General features: G+C 37.6%; 2 protein-coding genes across 7 annotated transcripts in view; both read left to right on the top strand.

The window, feature by feature from the left end:
• The window catches only part of slc25a25b (solute carrier family 25 member 25b), a 33,913-nt gene extending 21,773 nt beyond the window's left edge, over positions 1–12,140 (top strand). For 3 of the 6 annotated variants that reach the window (XM_022665733.2, XM_022665734.2, XM_022665735.2), the window contains exons 4-11: positions 73–108; positions 448–559; positions 3,542–3,700; positions 5,313–5,465; positions 5,792–5,899; positions 6,274–6,441; positions 6,699–6,849; positions 7,420–12,140. In XM_022665733.2, coding sequence (XP_022521454.2) covers positions 73–108; positions 448–559; positions 3,542–3,700; positions 5,313–5,465; positions 5,792–5,899; positions 6,274–6,441; positions 6,699–6,849; positions 7,420–7,607 — 1,075 coding nt within the window. In that variant the 3' untranslated portion in view covers positions 7,608–12,140. The other 3 variants (XM_007255803.4, XM_007255804.4, XM_049468219.1) reach the window with 2 other exon arrangements.
• Positions 12,141–15,042: 2,902 nt separating this feature from the next.
• On the top strand, positions 15,043–23,574 carry uap1l1 (UDP-N-acetylglucosamine pyrophosphorylase 1, like 1). Its single transcript, XM_049468009.1, has 9 exons — positions 15,043–15,466; positions 16,159–16,363; positions 17,150–17,325; positions 18,221–18,393; positions 19,555–19,748; positions 20,680–20,820; positions 21,025–21,210; positions 21,778–21,844; positions 23,292–23,574. Exons 1-9 carry the CDS (start codon positions 15,178–15,180, stop codon positions 23,367–23,369), a joined length of 1,509 nt encoding a protein of 502 aa, XP_049323966.1. The 5' UTR covers positions 15,043–15,177; the 3' UTR covers positions 23,370–23,574.
• Positions 23,575–23,625: the final 51 nt, after the last annotated feature.

Below are 23,625 nucleotides of genomic sequence, written 5' to 3'. Positions count from 1 at the left end.
TGCATCTCGCTCTGTACACTCGTGATTACTGTCTTGCTCTTCTTGTCCCTCCTCCTCTCCATGTCTTCTCAGAATTAGGAGGGGTCATATCTTGGCCCCTATAATGTAGTAAGTAAGCTGTCTTCTCTCTTCTACTGCTTGGCTTGCCTCCTCCTTTCATTTCTGCTCCTGTTTTTCATTGCAAATCAACTCTCATTTCCTTCTATGAAAAAACATGTAAGCCAATGCTGTATATCTCTCTTTCTTTTGTTCTCTTTTTTTTCTTCTTTCCCTCTTGTGATCTTTTTGGATATTTCAGAGCATGTTTAAAACTTCAGTTTCATCCACATGGCTGTAAACAGGAGCTGTTTGTTTAATTATAAGGAGAGCATCTACTGGAGCTGCTGTAAATCACAAATCAAATTTTAACCAAATATTTATTTTTGGTTCTTTCTTTTCTTTAAACAGCATGGACAAGAACGGGACGATGACCATCGACTGGAACGAATGGAGGGACTACCACCTGCTTCACCCAGCTGACAACATCCCTGAAATCATCCTCTACTGGAAGCATTCAACGGTAATCTAAAATATAGCCCTTTAGTCCTCACGCTCCTTTTAGTGAGGTATAGTTTTGTGCTGTTTACTTCCTTCTCTGAATGAGCTTTCAGGGCTATTTTGGGCTTATGACGTTGGTTCTTAAGGCTACGTAACAAATTACAAGGTGAACTGTGCCTGCGTCATTAAGAGAGGTAAAGAAGGCGGTACCTGATTACTGTCTCTGTCCTGGTGTCCTACTCCTTACTGTCAGTTATCAAACACTTGACCCTTAGGACTAGGAACAGGTATGTTTATAGCACTGACATAGAAATGTGCACATGCAAAATATTCACGTTGCAGGACTGGCAATGTCTTTTATAATGTCAGATTATTTTTTTTAAATACTTTTGCAGCTTTATACCTAAGGAAATTCGCTGTGCTAGCGTTTTCCACAGCTTATATTATGTGTAGATTATATCTACACTGTTATTTATTTTACTATTCACTTTGTCGTCATATAGTATCATCAATCTACAGATATAACCTCAATCATTTTTCTAACCTTAATATTGTCTATTTTGTTTACTTGGGAAGAACAGCCTATTCGTGTGAATAAGATTTATTTTATTTGTTTTATCTATTAATAAGGAATAATTCAAAGTTAATTGCTTTTTATAAGTAATCTGTAAATGCATCATTATTGTACTATATTGTGTTTATATCTGTGGCATAAAAAGATCTTAAAATGACAGTATTACCAGTGTTATTGTTTATTGTAATAAATCCTGGGAAATTAAATCACCCAAAAGTGACAGGCCTAAACCTGGTAAAGAATTAAGCATTTTTTAATATTGCAAAACAACAAAATTATGCTATGTGGTCACCCCCCCCCCCCCCCCCCCCCCCCCCAAGTGTTGTGCAGCACTATTAGGAACTGCATTTACCGCTTAGTCATTCATGCTCTTTAATCTTTACTTGAATTAGTGCTTAGTGTTTGTGTGCAGCGGAAATGCAACCTTATTAAGGGACACCCGGGGCCATTGATTTCCTGTGTAATCCTGTTAACTGATCAGACCAGTCTAAACAGTGACACTTTTTTTTTTTTCATTAACATCACTGGTACATCCGTTTGACATGCTACGTCAGGCTGCCTGATCCTTTTAAGTGACTTGGGACGCTCACATGTACTTGACACTGGCCGTGTCTCACCTGTAAATGACTGCTAGTAGATTGGAAAGTGAGCTGCAAGGTCAGGTTTTTGTGGTACTCATTAAATGTGCCAAATAAAATGCTACTATTTTGGTTGTAGAATTAGAAGAAACTATAAATAAGTATCAAATATTTCACAGGAAGCAATATCCTACCTGATAAATGTTACGTCATGGTGGTCATGGCAGGCATGTGACTGTCTCGGTCCTCCACCCTGCTTGCTCTGCGTTCTTTTCTCCAAGATAAAACCAGCAGGACTTTATCACTTATAAACAGAGAGTGTAAGACCGTGTGATCAGTCTTAAGCTGCATGAAGCATGGATTTTTTTTTGTATATATATATATCTGGCGTTACCCAAATACACTATATTGGGGGGGGGGATATGAGGACTCATTTATTAACCATTAAATTTTCTTAATCATGCACCTATTCATGCAGCTCACTGAACTCCTTTGTGGTCTTGTAATAGGATGCCACAGTTGCAACAAGTCAGCTGGTAATTTTTTTTCTCTCCTAGATATTCAGACTGTCCTGCCAATAACCATATAAGACGATCTTACTACCAAGAAAAGAACATAAAAGACCTTTTTGGAAAAAAAAAAAACACCTGGGAAGACTTTAAAGTTCTTATCGCATCTTAACCTCAAACACCTAATTTAATACATATGTAGCGAAATATATTTCCGTTATCAAGCTAGAATCTTTGAACAACTTTGCTCTGTCTGGACTTATAAAACCAAGTGTATGCCACAAATGGCCAAATATGTGCTAAAGTGGCAATAAAACCCCAACAACCAACCAAACTAGATATTAAACCATCAGCTGTGAGCGTTATTATTAAAAAGTAGAAGCATTTAGGAACCTCGTGCAACATGGTTAGCAACATTTAGCAACATGGCCTTGTGACTGTGGCTTTTCCTGTGCTAATGTCCACAGAAAAGGGAGTTAAAAATGTGAGCAAGGTGGTATTGCTAGAGAAATGAGCTGGTATCTGTGCTAGGCTAAAAGCTACCACTAGATAACTGGACACAATCTTTTCAGTCTTGGAAAAAATGTAACCCTGCTTTCACACTGGCAGAAGACAGAGTGCCAGGCAGCCATTAATTTCCTATGGGAGGGCGGATTTGAAGCAGCGATGAGCGGCAGACGACAAACAGTTGAAATTGTCTCTCTTATGCAAATTAATTATGATGCTTAATTCCAACTGTACTATGTATATATTCACAGCAGTGTGTTTTTTTTTTAACACGAGCATTATATCTGCTGCCTATTCATTTTTGTTTTATATGATGCATATTTGCTGAATTTCAGGGGGTAGTTTGGGGGAAAAAAAAAAAAAAGCTTAGAAGAAATTAGTGGATAGCTTGATGGGTAGCTTGCTTAAATGCTTACTGGCCATGTCCATACACACCCAATCGCCACAGAGTAAACACCCTCAAAGACATCCACAAGAGCCAAACACGTAACGACAAGCTACTTGACCCCTTCCAGTGTGAACACAGGATTACAGAGCTAAAAAAAAAAAAAAAAGCTGCGCTGTGCTGTGCGGCTTCTTTGATCTTCTATAGTTCTATAGTCACATAAACCTGCCCACCATGACAGGAAAATCATATCAAATCTAGTAATCTTTTATTATAATGTAACAGTTGGAATTAGGTAATTAGGCTTGTAAAACTGCATCTGGGCATTTTCCACCCTTTAAATCCGCAAGATGAAACCAAATCCAACTCAGTCTTAACCTTTTTTAACATAACCATCGCTGACACAGGACTCTTCTCCTCTGACGTTTAAAATGTTGCCTACTGCTTTCAGATATTTGATGTGGGGGAGAGTTTGATGGTGCCTGATGAGTTCACAGCAGAGGAGAAGAAGACCGGCATGTGGTGGCGTCATTTAGTGGCAGGAGGTGGGGCAGGCGCTGTGTCCCGCACCTGTACCGCCCCGCTGGATCGACTGAAGGTGCTCATGCAGGTAAGGACCCCACACTAAGTATAAGTTGCTGAAAGCGTCATAATATAAGACCTGAACTTACTAACTTATTAACTTATGACTTTCCCTAAACACTACCGCTTTGTGCTGTTATTGAGGCCAGCGTTTTTGAGCCATAAATAATGACATTGACCGATTCAACTTTTGAACATGAGTAATGAGTTGCATATTATGGGATGGAGGGTGAATTATCTAGTGATTACATAGCTAAGTAGGGGAAAGGTAAAATTAAGTTTCATTACAGTCATGGGACAGGACTGCAACTGTATGGTCACTGTATGGTTTTAACAAGGTTTCCTGTTAGTCATAAGGTTGAATTTGTAGTCTTTTTACAGTTACAGTGAATTGTAGTCAGTCTTTTTTTAAATGCTCAACTATGAAAGCTAGACAACAATTGTAGTTCTGGAGCTTAGAAAAAGTTCAAGACTACAGAGCTTAGGGAGCAGTTCTAGAAAAATGTGTAGGATTGTAAAGCAAGGAAACTGTTATGTCATTTAAAAACAGAAGACTGGAAAGTGATTATTAATTAACTTCAGGGTTACACGCTGTTCCTTCCACCAGTGCTAGAAGAACAGCAATGCTGACACGTTTGAATTAGTTAATAACATAGGAAAATATTGAGAAACCAGACCTTTTAATGGAAATCTCTATCCAAAATGCTGTGTAGTCCAAGACCAGTTTAATTCCTGCCTGGGAATCTGCCCCATAATTTCAAATGTCACTTTAAAACGTCCAAGTAATCCTTATAATGCAGATCATGCTGTAAAAAAAAAAAACTTACTATGGTGGCCAGAAACCTCTAGAGGATTCCTCAAGGTATCACTTATTACTTGCTGTTAAATCCACATTTGGCACAAATTCTTAAACTGTGGTTTTGTGAGGTTCTGGAGAAGAAAGAGAAGTTAAGATCATAACAGGAACATCTTACCTGTGCATTCCACCCTAAAAAAAAAAGTCTGCAGTAAAGCTTGTAAATTACATGTTGTGGTCAGATCATCATTTTAACTTACCTGTGTCCCCACAGACGTAAGCTCCTTAAAATGCTCCTTAAAAATATAAATAAAAGTTTGAAGTATTGCTGCCAAAAGAAGATATCACCGACACTTTTTTTTTTTTTTTTTTTTTTTTTAATAAAAAAATTGCTTGCATGATTGGGACATGCTGTAAATTATTGTCAGTCATGACTTTTTGTAGTCATAACATAATTAGTAAGTAATGATATGCTTTTACTGATACTGAGGATTAAAGATCAAAAAACAACTTCAAAGATAGTATGTAACATCCATCGGTCACCCACTAGCAGGTCTCGCTCAGACTTGGATAATTCACGTTGCCTTGCCATTAGCACATTGGCCAGGATCCAGCCTCACTTACAAGATTTCCCACGCCTTAGTTTAATTTATTTTAATTTACCATCAATTTACATATATCCCAGTGCATTTATTTACTTTTATTAATATCAAACCACAAACTAAGACTTTTAAGATTAAAAGTAAAGTGTAATATATAATCTGAATTTAATTACTGTCTGGGAGACCAACTCTATATTATGGCTATATTTAAACTTAGCTCACTGATTGCTTTGTGTTTTTAGGTCCATGCCTCTCGTAGCAACACCATGTGCATTGCAGGTGGTTTCTCTCAGATGATCCGCGAGGGAGGAATCCGGTCGCTATGGCGAGGAAATGGCATGAACGTATTGAAGATTGCACCTGAGTCTGCCATAAAGTTCATGGCATACGAGCAGGTAAGCTTTACTGTAAAGTGCAATTTAGTGTGTTCAGGATTCTCTACATCTCTCTAGTCTTGAGACTGATTAAGGTTCAGTTGTCACAGGAATTAATAAAGCCTTCACAGTGGTATTCTGCAAATAACTATCAAGTCATCAGGTAATTAGTGTGTGTAATCGTATTACAGCTGTTTCAGCTGGCCTTCAGTTATGTCTGTCACACAATAAGCTTTTTATTATCACATAATCATAATAAACATGAACAGGGCAAACTGCCAGTGCTATTTACTGTAATTACTTTTTATCATTTAATGAATGTTCTGCGTTTGGCTTTATCTCAACAGATAAAGCGACTCATAGGCAGCAATCAGGAAACCCTGGGCATTCTGGAGAGGCTGGTTGCAGGATCTCTGGCTGGCGCTATTGCACAGAGCAGCATCTATCCCATGGAGGTGAGAGAATAGAGGGAAACCTGTAGAATGCTGTTAATTTTCCGTCTGTTTGTGGAACTGACAGATCTTTGCACAGGTGTTTATGGAGAAAACCATGTCCACCTGCTTTGAAATGCCAGCTCCATTTCAAAAGCCACCTTAAAGTAGGCGTTATTCTTCAACTTTGCCTAAATTAATATTGTATAATCGTGTATTTTGTGGTTGTTCTTAAAGTACAGCTTCCTCACACACACATATATTAAAAAAAGGCCTTTCGAAAACATGTATTCTTAATTAGCCATGTGTTGATAGCTTGTTATTTGCCACAAAGTGGCATTCTGAGAAGGACAGTGAGTTCTTGAGATCTAAACAAAGACACTTGTTGTTCTTTAAAGGTCCTGAAGACTCGACTTGCCCTGGGAAGGACGGGTCAGTACTCCGGAATTGCGGACTGTGCCAAGTACATATTTCGTAAAGAGGGTGTGGCTGCGTTCTACAAGGGCTACATCCCCAACATGCTTGGCATCATCCCTTATGCTGGCATAGACTTGGCAGTGTATGAGGTAAGGCATCCATTTTTTTTGTGCTTTACTTGATGTATTTTGTTTTTTTCCTGGTCCTTAATAATTTGTGTTGTAAGGCTTTTGCTTGTCTATTGGTTTCTGTGTTTTTCCTATTAGTTTATATTGATTTAAAGCTTAAATAATGGCATTATTGTGCCTTTAAATATAATTTAGAAAAGAATATGATCTAAACCTTTAAAATATGAGGAATGGGTATACTACTAAACAGTACTATCTTTATCCATCTTTCTCTACAGACTCTAAAGAACTCGTGGCTTCAGAGGTATGCCACAGACAGTGCAGATCCAGGAGTGTTTGTATTGCTAGCCTGTGGCACCATGTCCAGCACCTGTGGTCAGTTAGCCAGCTACCCCTTGGCTTTGGTTAGGACTCGCATGCAAGCTCAAGGTAGGGCTCCTGAATGTGTTGTTTTTTTTTGTTTTTGTTTTTTTTTACTGTGACCCTCATGCTCTTTTTGTGTGTTTATACTCCATAAATATGTTATGTAAGGGCATTATCACATAAAAAGAGTAAAAGGCTGGAGACAAGTCCAAAACATGGTTTAGATATTTGTTATATTAAAGCTCCACTAGGTAGAATTGAGATTTTGTGCTCGTGGGCTCCCCCTACAGTTGTAGAGTGTAATAATTTCTCCTTTTCTGGCTTTCACAGACATATTCGGTCTCTTTCCAGCTTCTGCCAGTGTCTGTATGTTAATTTGTAAAGAATAAACTAGTAGTCCTTGTAGAACTGTTAGAACTAAAGGTCAAGCAGGAAAGCAGGTCGCAGTTCTCGCGTGCGTTGGTCGCGGCCGCCTCGGAACACTTACAGAGTCAAGGAAATCCTACCTAGTGCTGCTTTAAGAAAAAATATATTCAGACTTTTGAAATGATGGCCTGAAGTTATTCAGAACCAAAAGGTCTATTTTTATACATTTAAAATTTACATCTATCTCTCATTCTTACTCTCACTCTACAGCAGCTACCATGGAGGGAGGGCCCCAGATGTCCATGAGCGGCCTGTTCAGACACATTGTGCGGACAGAGGGTGCCACGGGACTCTACCGAGGTCTGGCTCCCAACTTCATGAAGGTTATTCCTGCGGTCAGCATCAGCTACGTAGTGTATGAGAATTTAAAGGTCACCCTTGGGGTTCAGTCCCGGTGAGAGCATCAGAGAAACTCTCTTTCCTTTGTTTTTTTTTTTTTTGTTTGTTTTTTTTTTCCTTTTGAATTTTCATCGGGATGTGAAAGAGAGGCCACAACATAAGATCTGAAAGAAATGAGAAATTTTTTGGAGTCCACTCTGTCATTCTGTGAATGTCGGAAGGAAGAAGGCGGGATGGAGCAGAGAACAGAGAAGACTGTTGCCTCTCTTTCAGGTGGACTATCCAATTCGAATGGTCATGACTGGTACTCTGGAGTGGGATGTCTCACTCAAAAGGTTTTAGGCCTGATTATCAAACTGGAGTCATCTTTCATTCACGAGGGACCAAGAATGTGCACGTCCGTTTGCCACAGCCACACTGCTCGTGGTGTCTTAAGTTAAGGAGATGAAGGGAGTTTGCACGATACTGATGCTCATAGTTTTGAGAAGCTGCTCATAAGGTCACTGTCCTGTAGTTCCACTAGGAGGCAGTGTTTGATTAACATGCGCCTAAGCCTGACTTGGTGAATCCTACCCTGCCTTGAGTTTTTCTTTTGTGTCAAGATGTTTATTTAAGCACTACCTTTTTTATATCATTTTTGTTTATAATTTATTAACCTAAGAAATTATTTGTTAAAAAAAAAAAAAAAGCAACAACATAATGCATGAGCCTAGAAGCGCCGCTGCAGAGACTTTTAATGCTTTTAAATACATGTTCAGAATATGTTCTTTGTAGTTGAATTGTCTACATGTTACCTTTAGGACCTCCAAATCATTTAATACACATTTGTTTCTGTTTATTTATTTTATTGTTATATGTATAGAAATAATTCTTACTAGTGTAAACAGCAGATACAAAAATAACTGATGGCAAGTTGCTACGAAGTCTGTCTTAATGTTTTCACATTACAAAGGATTCATATTGCACTCACCATCATTAGCAGCTGACAGTGTTTACCATCTGGATTAACTATTTTATTGGTTCCTGATTAAAATAACAATACAAAATCTCAATAACTTGGTTTACATCTGGTCACTTTATACATCTGGAGTATCAGGATTATGTCTGGATATAGGAAAACCAAGCCACATAAAAATATATGCAAGTGTGAACGAACCCAAAACACATTTAAAACATAAAAATCCCAAACTTAAACCACTTCAGGAGGTGATCTTGGATGCATTTGAATCTCTTGCTAAAGCAATTTAAACACATGCTTCTCCAATTAGCAATCAGATTATTTCAGTCTAACTAACTCAAGACTCATTTGACTACAAAGTTTAAATGCCTGTCTTTAAAATCTAGATACTGATCACATGAAGTGTCCAGGTGTAAAAAGGGTCAGAGTGAATCAGTTCTTTATGTCTTAGTTCAGATTCAGTGTAAAAAGTTTCTCTACTGGTTTTCCGGAAGTTCTTGGACTAAATGCTGTATTTCACCGTTCGTGGTGAAACATGTTGCACACTTTAGGAAGGAGGTTGAAGCAGATCAATGCAGCTGTTGTCTCAGACTGCTGCTCTGCACCTTGCTGTTAAATGAATCCTTGTCTTTAAAAGTAATCTCCCAGTATTAGTGCGCAAGCCTTAGTGTCCTGCGTTCTTGTGCTTCACAAACACCAAGAAGTAAAAGGAAAATAAGCGCTCAGGAACCTCACGCTAATCTATATATCTAAAATACAGACTTGAATATTTTGTGTTGGACTGACTGACACCAGAATGCGCGTTAGAAATGTATTGTTTGTCTTTTTAAACCATGTTATTTAGAGTGAAAATGTGATGTGCATGGGTGCGATGTTTGTTTCATGTTGTAGCTGAAAGGGGAATGCGCTGTGGGGAAGAATGGGTGTTCTGTGGGTGTTGAGTGTTATGACTGGGGCAGAGTTTTGGTGCAAAGTTCACTAGCTACAGTTGTAGTTAGTAAAAAAGGCCATCATTCATTTACATTTACAGGGACAGTACTGCATATTAATCCACATTTCTGTTTATGTGCCAGATTAGCAAGATAGGCTAATTTTCAACTGTTGTGTGTGGGTTGATTTTCAGTCTGAGAACATGCTGAGTTTTTAAACATGCTCTAACTAGAACTTTATGGCATAAAAAAAAAGTTTTTATGTACACCATAGAAACCTCACTAGATTGTAACTTCTGGGAAGCTTCCACAGACAGGGATTAAGCCTAGTCTTGGATGTAAATACTCTGATCAGCCATAACATTAATACCACCTGCTTAAAAATGAATAGGCTCCCTTTGTGCCACCACAACAGTTTTGACCATTCTCAACCATGGACACCACAAGACCTCTAATGTTGGCAGCAGATCCTTTATGTCCTGTAAAGTGAGACATGGGGTCTCCATGGATTCCTTAGTGAGCCATGGGAGGGTTTGTCCTTTCTTAGATCACTGCATACTGGGGGAAAAAAAAAACCCTTAAGATTGACCTAATTTCTTATGATGAGATATTCTGACCTAGTCATCTAGCCACCACACTGATTCTTGTACACATTCTTATATTCTCTGTTCTCCATCCCCTTACACTGTTATCTTGCTGCCTAATATGTACAGTAGATCCTACCCCTTGGCTAATGCCAATGTAGAGGAAGATACTCAATGTTTCATGTTACCTGTCAGTGGTGTTAATGCTATGGCTGAGTATGCACATGCATAATAACACCCATAAATAGATTTTTAAATAATTAAAAGGTTCAGTTGGCTTCAAACTATAAACTATATAAGAACTGTAGCTTTCTCTTAACCCACAGCAGTTCTTTATGTTCATGTTTAAGCTGTCACTGTAACAAGGTACATCCTATGTGCATCCTATGACTGAAGTGCAAGTGAGGTCGAGTGAATTGTATGCTTTGCTTGTTGTTTTTTGTTTGTTTTATCATTTGAAAATGGCAACTGTTCTACACTGTTAAAATTGTACGATGAATGGACTTAATGGACTAATAGAAATTGTCCATTAAGGATTTGTTTAAACAGCTACAATACATATTTACATTTTTCTTGATCTATTATGAAGTTCTGTTTTGGTAATTTGTGATTAATTATCAATACATGACCCTGAAACTAGAGGTCACAGAGTTCTAACATAGTGCTGATATTATGACTTACTGTGCCAGCATCAGCAGCCGGAGTCAGAGAGAGCACAATTGGCCATGCTCTCTCTGAGTGGGTAGATGGCACGATTTCCCCTTATCACTTCTAGTGTGATGTTGGTCAGCACAGACCCCTGTAAGCTGATGTATCAGAGCTGGGGATCCGGATCATTCTGGCTGCCTAATAATGCGGCTGTTTAAAAAGGGATGGAGTCTGATTGATTCACATTGATCGGAAGAGGCATGTGCTTGTCCTGGCCTTCTTAGTTTGCAAGCGAGTGGGTGGTTTAATTGACTTAGTTAAATTAGGGATAAAACTGATATAAAACTTATGTAAACTGTGCAGAAGTTTTTAGAAATTGGGAAAAAAGTCAATGTATTTGTTACTGGGCTTTCAAATGTACAGGGTAAAAACACAAAAAACACATGACTGTATTGTATTTAACTATTAATTAACTATTAATATGAATCCGCAGACTGGTCAGATTTTGCCTCACTGTTCATATTCTAATGCATGTCTGTGTGTATGTTTGTATGTATGTATGTATGTATGTATGTATGTATGTATGTATGTATGAAGTGATAAGTGTGTATAAATGTGCAATTAATGCTGTAGAAGACTTTATATACAGGGCTTTACCAGCCGAGGGACGCTCCTTTTTATTAACAAATTCGTATATCTCATAATGCCTTTTGCACTTTTATGCCCTAAAGTGAAATCTCCATGCCCCTTCCCCTCACACACACTTTATTATAAGAACTGGATCAGATCTTCAGGCTCATCTTGTGCATGTGGCTCCTATCCCTTATGAGCTTTACCAGGCACAGTGACTGTGCCGGCTCAGACTCGTCTTTTGTAGCTGTACAAAATGTACGAATGTCGACCCCCAACCCTCGCCGTGCTGCCTGATGTTACGCGCCTTACTTCTTTTCAGCAGCCGCTGTCTGGTACTGGTAGCCTTTGTATGTAACTGCTCTTACGAAACTAAAACCCTGGCATTTTGTGCCGTGTATATCAATATGTACTGTGCGTGGGGTCTCCAAGGGTGTGTTCAGGTGGGACAAATGTGGTTTACTCCTTTCCCTGATGGAACAAGTGGGAATTACTGGCTGAAATGGCCGGTGAGATTTGATGGGGATATGAGATATAAGGGGGAGTCAGATTGGCTCAGACTGTCTGTAACAAAGCCTTGGAAATAGATAGAGGCCAGGAGATGCAATATCCAAATATTTCTACTGCAAGACATATCTTTTATGGACAGTAAGGCTGAAAAAATGACACGAGTCTTCGAGTCTTAGTTTATGCTGAAATGTAATAATCAATGCAAAAATGTGTACTGCACAGAGAGTCTGAGTGTTGTCCCTGATAGATTGCCTGAAACGTGTATGAATGTAGAGTAAGTATATTTATGTTTGTATGGAAATAATGTTCAATAAAGAGATTATTTCAGTTAAACTGCTGTCTGTCTTACTGCTTTAAAGTAAAAAACATTTGTGTTTTAAGAAAAAACCTGCTTTGCAAGTAAGCACAAGTTTGCCTATGGCATAGGGCAGAGAACTCCCTAAATGCAACTCAAGTACTAGATGTGTTTGAGCTCAAAATTCCACAATTTGCTCTCTCTCAGCTATTTATAGGTATATGTTTGTGTGAAATAAACATTGTTGCTTTATTGCATAAATTATGGACAACATATTGTCATTTAGAGTAGAGCTTTCAGACCTCAAATAATACAAAGATAATAAAACAATTTCATATTCATAAAGTTTTAAGAGTTCAGAAATCAATATTTGGTGGAATAACCCTGGTTTTTAATCACAGTTTTCTTGCATCTTGGCATGTTCTCCTTCACCAGTCTTACACACTGCTTTTGGCTAATTTTATGCCACTCCTGCTGCGAAAATTCAAGCAGTTCAGCTTGGTTTGATGGCTTGTGATCATCCAACTTCTTCTTGATTATATTCCAGAGGTTTTCAATTTGGTAGACAGGACAATACTTTTGGCAATACAGTTTAACCACTATTTAATCCTTTTATGTAATGTAACCAGGTAAAACTGCGGACATGGTTAAAAAAAACGCACATAAAATAAAACTACAAAATATTTCACCTAATATTTATTAGCATAATATGACGTCTTTATTCTCGTAATTTTGTTACATTAATCTTGTAAAATTGCATCTTTATTCTTGTAATATTTATTCACATAGTATTATGTCTTTATTCTTGTAATATTATGTCTTTATTTTCATAATATTGCCTCTTTATTCTCGTAATATAACTTTAAGCTTGTGACATTACAACTTGATTCTTGTAATATAACATTTATTCTCGTAATATTACGTCTTAATTCTCAAGGTGAACCTTTTCATTTTTTTTTGTTTTTTTTTATAAGTGTTTTAGAGTGGCCCTAAAACGCAGTTATACCAAAGCCCTCAAAGTTTTCAGAATGTAAATAACTTATTTTACTGCAGAAAAATTTTACTACCTACAAAACTAGACCCTCTTAAATATGGCAATATTAGAGCTAATACTGTATTTTGTTGTTTTTAGTGTTTTTTTAAGTAATTAATTTTTTTTTATAGGAAACAACTGTCCAATATTAAAAAATATATTTTTAAAAATAGAAATTTTAGTATCTAACTCTAAGACCAAGTGGCCAAAATGTAAAATGTGGCATACCTGAAAAATAATTACTACACTTTTGAAAGTGTGTGTGTGTGTGTGTGTGTGTGTGTGTGTGTGTATAGGGAGTCACATGACGCACACTGAGCCGAACACGCTGAGACCACGTGATACGGGAGCCCGCAGACACTTCTGAGCAGAGAGCTGGTTTATGGAGAGACTGCCCGCTTCATATCTCCCCCCGTTATATCAGAGAACTACTCATCACCGCTAGAGGGAGCCCGCGAGGGAGACCAGAATGAATGGGGTTAATGGAACTGAACAGCTAAAACCTTCCTTTAATACAGTAACTAACTATTTATCCAGCGGGTTCTCTTACGTTAGCATTACTTCTAATACTGTGATCTGACTGTTTGGCTGAATCACCATTAAAAAAAATCTGAATAAGAAACGTATGTTTTAACTCTTATGTTTAACTTAAATTTATGGTTTTAAGTTACATGTAGTTCTGTATTACTAATTAGGTTAAGAAGTGTAATTTAAGGTAATACATAGAATGTATCCAGTTAAACATGTTTAAAAAATATTTATTTTAGACACAGAAGATATCTGTGTTTTTTGTGCAACAGAAAACAAAATTATGTTCATTTATTTATCACCGTGTTTACACAAGAATGTTTTGGATATATTTGCAAATCTTCATTGGGAAATGAAGGGATCATATGTATGTACTGATGTATTTAATTTATTGTTTTATTTTAGAGGTGATAATTTGGAAGCAAAAAAAATCTTTTTATTATTTTTATTATTCTTTATATTTTCGGTATTGGCTCGAGTACATTGCAAATGAGGGCCACCCTTATAAAGTACTCATAGTTTAAATGAAAGGTTGATTAATTGACTGAGTGACTGATTAATTAATTGATCACTTGATTGAACTGGAGTTTTAAAGCTTTTAAAAATTCTGCAGTGCCGAAACATTTAATAATGTTCTTTTTTGAGAAAAAGACTGACTGTTATATCCTATCCTATATCCTGTTTGTCCTATACTGGTACTGTCATTCCCTCCATTCTGTCTTTAATCCCCCATCATACCATATTACTAAACTGGTACACTCTCACTTTAATATTGCACTATTGTCTTGTGTCTCTTGTCTCACATATGTGTATATCTGTGACCTTGTTGTACATTAATATCTGTCATTGTTTTATATGTATAATGTTATTTTGATGTACTTTTTGTAATTTTTGTGAAGGAGAGTAATGTAATTTCAATTATCTGTATGTCCTGTAAATATGCAGTACTTACAATAAAACTATTTGACTTGACTTGATTCATATGACTCCCTCAAGAGTGCCCTCTAGTGAGTGGCCTGACAAAACTAACCCAGAAGACATCATTAAGTGGTTGCTCTCCTCTCCAGAGCTCCTCTGGTGCTGAGATCAGCTGGACTTCTCTGATAAGTGTGGTGTTTTTGTGTGCAGGAGGGGAAGGAGAGGAAGTTCTCTGCCTGTGTGGAAAACTGAATGTGCTGAGTCTCTACAGTCAGCTGCTCAACCCACCAGATGTTCTCCAGAAGATCTGAGAGAAGATCAAAGGCAAATAGGAGTTCCATACTTTGATCATCTTCATTCGTCTCATTCATCTCTTATCTGTCTCTCTATCTTCCATATTACAGCATAATATATCATATCATAACCATGTTTACCCTCTTCTTTCCTTCACTCTGCTCCAGAGTCACGAGTTAGCTGGTGGTCAGGTCAGGTGAGGTTTACAGCGGCTCTTCAGTCCCAGTCACACTTCTGTACACTTCCAGACTTCCTCAGTCCCACTCACACACTCTCACACAGAGACAGACACACAGAGAGACATGCGGTCTATAGAGGAGGTGAGAGCCGGGCTGGAGTCTGCAGGTCAGACCCACGCCCTGCGGTTCTGGGCTGAGCTCTCCGCCGAGCAGAAGCGCGAGTTTCTGGGGGAGCTCTCCCTGCTGGACCCGGAGGAGCTGATCCAGCACTGCCGGGCGGCGGCGGAGGCTGCTGGCCGAGCTGCAGGAGAGGAGGAGCGGCTGGACTCCCGGATGGAGCCCGTTGATCCGGAGTTCATTGGGAGTGTGTGTAAGAGCGAGCCGGAGACCCTGAGACAGTGGGAGGCTGAGGGTATGTAGATATATATATATATATATATATATACTTATATACTATACTATATATACTATATATATACTTATATTTATTTATCATTTTTACTGGATTTACCTTTTTTTTATTATTATTTTATTAATTTAATTAGCATTTCATTTAAAATCTACAGTTTCCAAACACCGACTTTCATCAATGTTTTATTTATTTTTACAATAATTAATTTTGTTTAAGATTATAATTTTTTTATGCTAAATAAAATGTAGTTTATATATAATACATTTGTATATGTAATACATTTGTTTCATTTTTTTAGTTTGTTTTTTTCATTGTTTTATATTATTTTTTTTTGTTTATTTTTATAATGTGTATATATAATATATAAAGTATATATAATAATAAAGTATATAAAAAATATTATTTTATTTATTTTTACATTGTTTCATTTTTTATATGCTTTTTATTTTAGTAATTACGTTTTATTGAACGTTTTACGTTTAATTACGGATTAGACATGGACTAGACAAGCTGTGTGTGTGTGTGTGTGTGTGTGTGTGTGCATTTGCACATCTGTGTCAGCAATGATTGTAACGTTAAATAACAAAATATTGTATTTATTAATAGATATCACAAACATTTGGACGTATAGTGTATGTGTGAGGTCATGTAGGTTGTTTGGTTAAAACTTAATTTATAATTTCCTGTTCCAGGTTTTCTGCAGATAGCTGTGAACAAAGTGGCCGTTCTGTTGCTGGCTGGTGGTCAGGGAACACGTCTCGGAGTTCCCTATCCCAAAGGAATGTATAATGTTGGGCTTCCAAGCGGCAAAACCTTGTATCAGATCCAGGCTGAGAGGATTCAGAAGGTGCAGGAGCTTGCAAGTGAGAAAAACGGCTCCAAATGCACAGTTCCCTGGTGAGTTTCGCACACCTCCAGTCCGTATAGGTCCGTATAGGCTGTGTTCAGACTGCCAGTTATGAAGCAACTCAAATTGGGGCAAGTCTTAGGGAGTTACGGAACACCAATTAAATCTGAAAAATTTTAAGAACTTTGAAAGTATCCTCAGGTGCAGTCGCAAAGCCCATCAAAAACATTATGATGAAACTGGCTCTCATCAGGACTGCTCCAGGAAAGGAAGAGCAGGGGTTTCCTCTGTTGCACAGGATAAGTTCATCAGAGTTACCAGCCTCAAAAAACGCAAGTTGCCAGATCCCCAGCTAAGAGCACCTAAATGCTTGAGAGAGTTTGTTTAACAATTTTTAGTTACTAAATGATTCCTTATGAGTATTAATTTGCAAAATAGCGAAAAATTAATAAAATGTTAAATTAGAAGGTGTGTCCAAACTTTTGACTGGTACTGAATATTAAATCATAAATACTTAATCCAAAAACCATTGTGTATTGCAATCATGATATGCTTTATATGATATGATATATTGGCTAAGCGTTGGGTTGAGTGATGGGGGTGTGGCTAGAGATGGTTTTGTGTCACTGTGACCCAGTTTATGTCTGCTGGATCATATGACACTCTTGGTATATAAAAAAGAAGCCTACAATTTGCATTCTCTGGAATAACATCTGTGATTGGACAAAATACTCACAGCAGACAAGCCTCACTTTAGTCTAATTCAGTAGTGCTATTACTTTATAATGCTTTAATTATATATAACAATCCTATAATTTTCTCTTGTTTTCACACAGGTACATAATGACCAGTGAGTTTACCCTGCAGCCCACAGAGAAGTTCTTCAAAGACAACAGCTATTTTGGCCTGGATCCATCCAACGTGGTGATGTTCGAGCAGAGGATGATTCCAGCCGTCAGCTTTGATGGAAAGATTATTTTGGAAAAGAAGAATAAGATAGCCATGGCACCAGGTTTGAAATCTTTTATCATCTATTATCTTGCTAAGCCTATTTACTACCCTATTATTTTTATGTCACAGTAATTGCATATGAAATAATGACTTACCAAATACATGCATATTAGGGCTGCACAATATATCGTTTAAGCATTTTCATCTCGATGTGAGCATGCACAATAGTCACATCACAGGACGTGCACATTGAGATAACCGCATGGAAAGCTGTGCACTTTAGTAGATATTCCAGCTGAATTCACGCTTTTAATCCCAGAAAAACACTTTGATTTACCTTTTAAAAAGCCATATAAATGCCTGATTAAAGGGCAGATTACTGTTGTTTTGCTGTTTTCCTCCGGTTTTAAGTGCTCGGTGCTGACTCAGCTCTTTTTATATATTTTTTATATATATATAACGCAATATATTTTTTTAAATGATTGACACTAGTAAAAATAGACAATTTATAAGATTGTGTAAATAGAGGGTAACGGCATTATAAAGCTGTTATATTATCACTAAATCAGTGGCATAAAATGCTTTTAAAATGACAGTAATGTAATCTATCGACAATATATCGTCCAAACAAAATACAATAGTTCTTGTGACAGGCCTAATAGTTTTTTCAGTCGTGCTTAACCTGTGATGTAACAGTTTGGGGGATTTGGAATTGGCTTGTTTTTAAGCTTTGTTTTGGTTCTGTTGGATTTTCTATTGAATGAGAACACAACAGTGTTTGAGGTTCACAATGTGAATCACAGTGTCACATCCATGCACTATTTAACTATGCCAAGCTAATACAGTTTGACATTCTCAAGCTCATTTAATGTGCTGCATGTATGACTCAGCAGTTACTGTGTCTGTCCTTGGTGTTATATATATATATGTGTGTGTGTGTGTGTGTGTTCTCACAGATGGCAACGGAGGCCTTTATCGTGCCCTTGTAGACAATAAAATCCTGGAGGACATGGAGAGAAGGGGGGTGCAGTATCTTCACGTCTACTGTGTAGACAACATCCTGGTAAAAATGGCTGATCCGGTCTTCATTGGCTTCTGTGTGATGAAGGGAGCAGACTGTGGCGCAAAGGTAAACATAAATTCATTAGAAAACAGGTTTAACCTGAATGAATGCTCTGTTGCTTCAGTGCAGCTGAGAAGTTTACTTTGTGTGGTATTTTGGAATTTTCTGCTCAGATATCTTATGTAATATTTAATTATTTAAACATATTCAATGGTTCTGGAGTTCTGAAGAACTGCATGTTTGCATGATTTGTTTTCTCCTCATTTTTAGTTATTTAAGTTATTTAATATTTTAAGATATTTTATTTAAGATATGTTCTTTATCATTTTTATCCCATTTTCTCATCAATTTACAAGGTCAATTACCCAACCCACTCATTAGGACTCCACCCTATCACCCTAGAAGGGTGAAGACTAGCACATGCCTTCTCTGATACATGTAAAGTCAATCACCGCCTCTTTTTGAACTGCTGTTGATGCAGCCTTGCCGAGTAGCATCACAGCGCACTCTGATGTATCAGAACCGAGAAAGTGCAGTGACTCGGTTCTGATACATCAGCTCACAGACGCTTTGTGCTGAGCAACATCACCCTTTGGAGAGCAAGGTCAATTGTGCTCTCTCAGGGCACTGGCCACTGATGGCAAGCTGCATGAACAGGATTCGAACCAGCGATCTCCCGATTGTAGTGACATCGCTTTAGACTGCAGGACCACTCGGAACCCCACAATTCAATGATTGGGATACAATGATGATTGTTCAAAAATTTATATAATAATAGTGTGTCAAGTGGTTGAGCGGTCTAAAGTGCTGCCACTATGATCAGGAGCTCGGTTTAAATCCCGGTCATGTAGCTTGCCATCAGCTGCCGGAGACCTGAGAGAGCACAACTGCAGCTGAATGGGTTGGACAATTGGCCTAGCTAAATTGGGAGAAAATTTTAATAAATAAAAATGTATTATAATTCAAAATCAATACTGTCATTTGGAAAATCTACACAGTAGTGCAAAACAAAATATTGTGCTACTTTTATAAATTTATATTGATTCTTACACCACGAGTTAATAGTACTACAGCAAGTTAGTAGAGCTTTTACTCCTAATTTCAGAGTTGTAAGAGACATTCAATCTTGACTCAAATTTAAAGACTTTCTTTTTGCTTAATACAGTTGGTTTATTACATTATGTACATGGCATAATGTTATACATAACATAATCTCTCTGTAATAAGGTGGTAGAGAAGGCGTATCCAGCTGAGCCTGTGGGAGTGGTGTGTCGTGTGGATGGGGTGTATCAGGTGGTGGAGTACAGTGAGGTGCTGCCAGAAACAGCAGAACAGCGCCACCCTGGAGGAGAACTGGTGTACAGCGCTGGAAACATCTGTAATCACTTCTTCACCAGAGGCTTCCTGCAGGAGGTCGCTCAGTGAGTGGCTTATGACTCTGATACACATATAGGTTTAAGCCCAATCCCATTTCTCTTTTGACAAGAGTTGCAGAAATCCTCTCCCTAAGAATTGGGACAACCCTTTAAGCACCCGATACAGATATACCAATGAGCGCTAAAGTTTTTATTGTATTGTATTGAAAACAAAATATTGTGATACTTTTCTAAATTGATTTTATTTGGTTGTTTTTTACACAATGTACATCACAGGTACATCTGGTATCTGACATTGGCTTCACACATGACAGTGGCTCAGATCTGATTTGAAAGCATCTGAATTGTGGGGCCTATGATCAGATGAACACTGGTTCGAATCCTGTTCATGCTCTTTAGCTTGCCATCAGCTACCAGAGATCCGAGAGAGTAGAATTGACTTTGCTCTACCTGGGTGGGTAGATGGCGCTCTCTCCCCTCATCACTCCAAAGGATGATGTAGATCAGCACAAGGCTGATGTCTGTGAGCTGATGTATCAGAACCCGAGTTGCTGCGCTTTCCTCAGAGTGCACTGTGATGCTACTTGGCAATGATACATCAGCAGCAGTTCGAAAAGAGGCGGTGGCTGACTTTAAATGTATCGGAGGAAGCATGTGCCTCCTACTCCTCACCCTCCTGGTATTGGGGCATTACTAGTGGGATGGGTAATTGGCCTTGTAAATTGGAAAGAAAATGCAATAAAAAATAATAAATACGAAAAAAAAAAGAATCTGAATTGTGGTTTCACACATCTCAAAATTAAAAAAGCGAATCTGGTTTACATTTACGCAAAACAAAAAACAGATTTGTGCCACTTTAAACCTAAAATTGCAAAGAAAGCCTTGCAGAATATATTACATTATTACAATATAATAGCATACAGATATTTTAGTGTGGTCATGCCAGTTGTGTAATCTGTTCATTCTCTTTCTTCAGGAAGTTTCAGGTGCAGCTGAAGCAGCATGTGGCCATCAAGAAGGTGCCATTTGTGGACGAGGAGGGCAACATAGTGAAACCCACCAAACCAAATGGAATCAAAATGGAGAAGTTCGTCTTTGACGTGTTCCAGTTCTCAAAGTGAATATTGCACCAGTCACCAGTTTATTATTTCACACTTTAGGGGTTAAAAACAATCTTGGGGCAGGCATTTTATTTCAAAATTATTTGATATGTTCCCAATCTAAACACACCTGACTCAACTCATCAGTCAGCAGTCAGTTCACCAGAGTGTTCTCTTTTCCACGTACCTGAATGTAATTAAACTAAAGACTTTTCTTGCAGGAAATTTGTTGCTTTTGAGGTTTGTAGGGAGGACGAGTTTTCACCCCTTAAAAATGCGGATGGAGCACCCGTGGACACGCCGACCACAGCGAGGCGCTCTCTGCTCTCTCAGCACTACCGCTGGGCAGTGCAGGCTGGGGCCAACTTCTTGGATGATCAAGGGAATCCCATCGTTCCAAAACTCAGGTGACATCACACCCAGCATTAATTCACTTTACATCATTCACTCAGAGGCTGGACTTAGCTTAGACTCAGGACATGTGGTTGCCAGATTGGCACTGTTGGGACTGAGTTTGCTGTAGAGAAAACCTACCAGACCAATCTGTTTTTTAGATTTTTAGCTAACAACCAATGAAAACCCAAAAATCTGTTTATCAGAAAGTTAGAATATTATATATGACCAATTGGTACTTTTGGCGGTGTGGGAAGTGTACCAAGTTCTGCTGGTAAATGAAATCCACATCTCCATGAAAGTTGTCAACAGAGTTTTTTTTAAGATTTTGTGGGAAAACGAAACTTCACTGACTTTAGACTTGATAATAAAACACAGTGGATCAACACCAGCAGATGACATGTCTCTCCAAACTTTTATGGAGATGCGGATCATGTACATTAATTTTATGATTATGATTAATCGTCCTTTTTTATGATCTTTTTAAAAAATTGTACCTTTTAATATTCTCTCAGTTCATATGAAATACTCAGTATTTACTGACTGGTATTGTAGTTACTGACTGTATGTTCTGTCTGCAGGACGGCTCAGGATGCTGATCCTCCAGCAGTCTGTGAAATCTCTCCACTTGTGTCGTATTTTGGAGAGGTAAGAGATCCATCAGCCACTGTACTGTTAATCTTTACAGGGGGCTAGGACTGAACAGGCTTGATGATTAGAGTGTCAGGTTGTTAATCACAGGGCTGTGGGTTCAATAACTGGGTTTGCTGAGTTTCTGCTGTTGGGATCTTTAGAAGGACCCCTGACTCTTTCTGCTCCAGGTCTGCTGCAGTATGGCTGATCCTGCTTTCTGTACCTAGATTTCTATGCTGTGATATGTGAGGAGGATATTATTTTGTAGTACTGAAAAAGTGTTTATTAAACTCACATTAAAGGCACTTAACTTTACAGAGTAATTATGAAATGATATGTTGGAGCACTTGCTGGACTGTTAATGATGCAACAATTAATGATCAATTTATCTACTGAAAGACAGTTTTATTTTGTCATTGGATCTGAAACTATTAAAGCTATTAAACAATTTAACATTTACACTATTTAACTTTTAATTTCATTTATATACAGTAGATAAGTTTAAAAGAGAAATGTCAGAAAATATAATACAAAAACTTTATATACCAACAATACAGCTATGGAAAAAAATAAGAGACCACTTCAGTTTCTGAATCAGTTTCTCTGATTTTGCTATTTATAGGTTTATGTTTGAGTAAAATTAACATTGTTATTTTATTCTATAAACTACGGACAATATTTCTCCTAAATTCCAAGTAAAAATATGGTCATTTAGAGCATTTATTTGCAGATAATGAGAAATGTCTGAAATAACAAAAAAAAAGCAGAGCTTTCAGACCTCAAATAATGCAAAGAAAACAAGTTTATATTCATAAAGTTTTAAGAGATCAGAAATCAGTATTTGGTGGAATAACCCTGGTTTTTAATTACGGTTATCATGCATCTTGGCATGTTCTCCTCCACCAGTCTTACACAATGCTTTTGGAAAACTTTATGCCGATTCTGGTGTAAAGATTTAAGCAGTTCAGTTTGGTTTGATGGCTTGTGATCATCCACCTTCCTCTTGATTATATTCCAGAGTTTTTCAGTTTGGTAAAATCAAAGAAACTCATCATTTTAAAGTGGTCTCTTATTTTTTCCAGAGCTGTATAAGAAGAAATATAATACCAGAATATGAAAAATTATAGAATTAGAGGAAGCATGGTTGTCCAGTATGTATTTATGTATTAGGGTTCTGAGCAATAAGTGATATTGCCCATAAGTTGCCATCAATAAAATAAATAAATAGTGTGAGTTTCTATAAACAGATTGTTCTACACAGTTCTGATGCATTCTCTCTTTTTAGACAGATATTTTTATATTTACAGCTTTAGTGCAGATAATCAGGGCAGTGTGAATGTATGGGCATGTGAAGTGAACTGATGCAGATAATCAGGGACCCCCTGGGAGGGCTGGAGAAACAGCTGTGACTTTTTCCCACTTCATCTCTCCTCTCTCTCTCTTTCCCCCCCATATTCTGCAGGGTCTGGAGAAGCTGCTGAAACAGAGGAACCTGAAATCTCCAGCTATTGTTAATGGGAGTTTTGTTAAAAATTCATAATGTTGAAATGTTTAGACCCTTTTGTGGTCTAATGAAATCTGTTTACAATAAGGGAACTGAAGCATCGCCTCATAACGGCTGTATTTTGTAATAACAGTAGAACAGTGATGATTACTGTGTAGACATATCAATGAAAGCTTTACTTTTTTTAAAAAGAACAAAACAATCCCATGATTTCAATAAATTATATATCATGATTTTTAAATCTGTGTTTGCTTTTGTATTTCCATCTCATATATATATATATATATATATA

Source organism: Astyanax mexicanus, chromosome 1 (genome assembly GCF_023375975.1).
Source record: "Astyanax mexicanus isolate ESR-SI-001 chromosome 1, AstMex3_surface, whole genome shotgun sequence".
Classification (NCBI taxonomy): domain Eukaryota; kingdom Metazoa; phylum Chordata; class Actinopteri; order Characiformes; family Acestrorhamphidae; genus Astyanax; species Astyanax mexicanus.
Note: the sequence above shows the minus strand (reverse complement) of the source record. Positions and strands in the feature narration are given on the sequence as shown.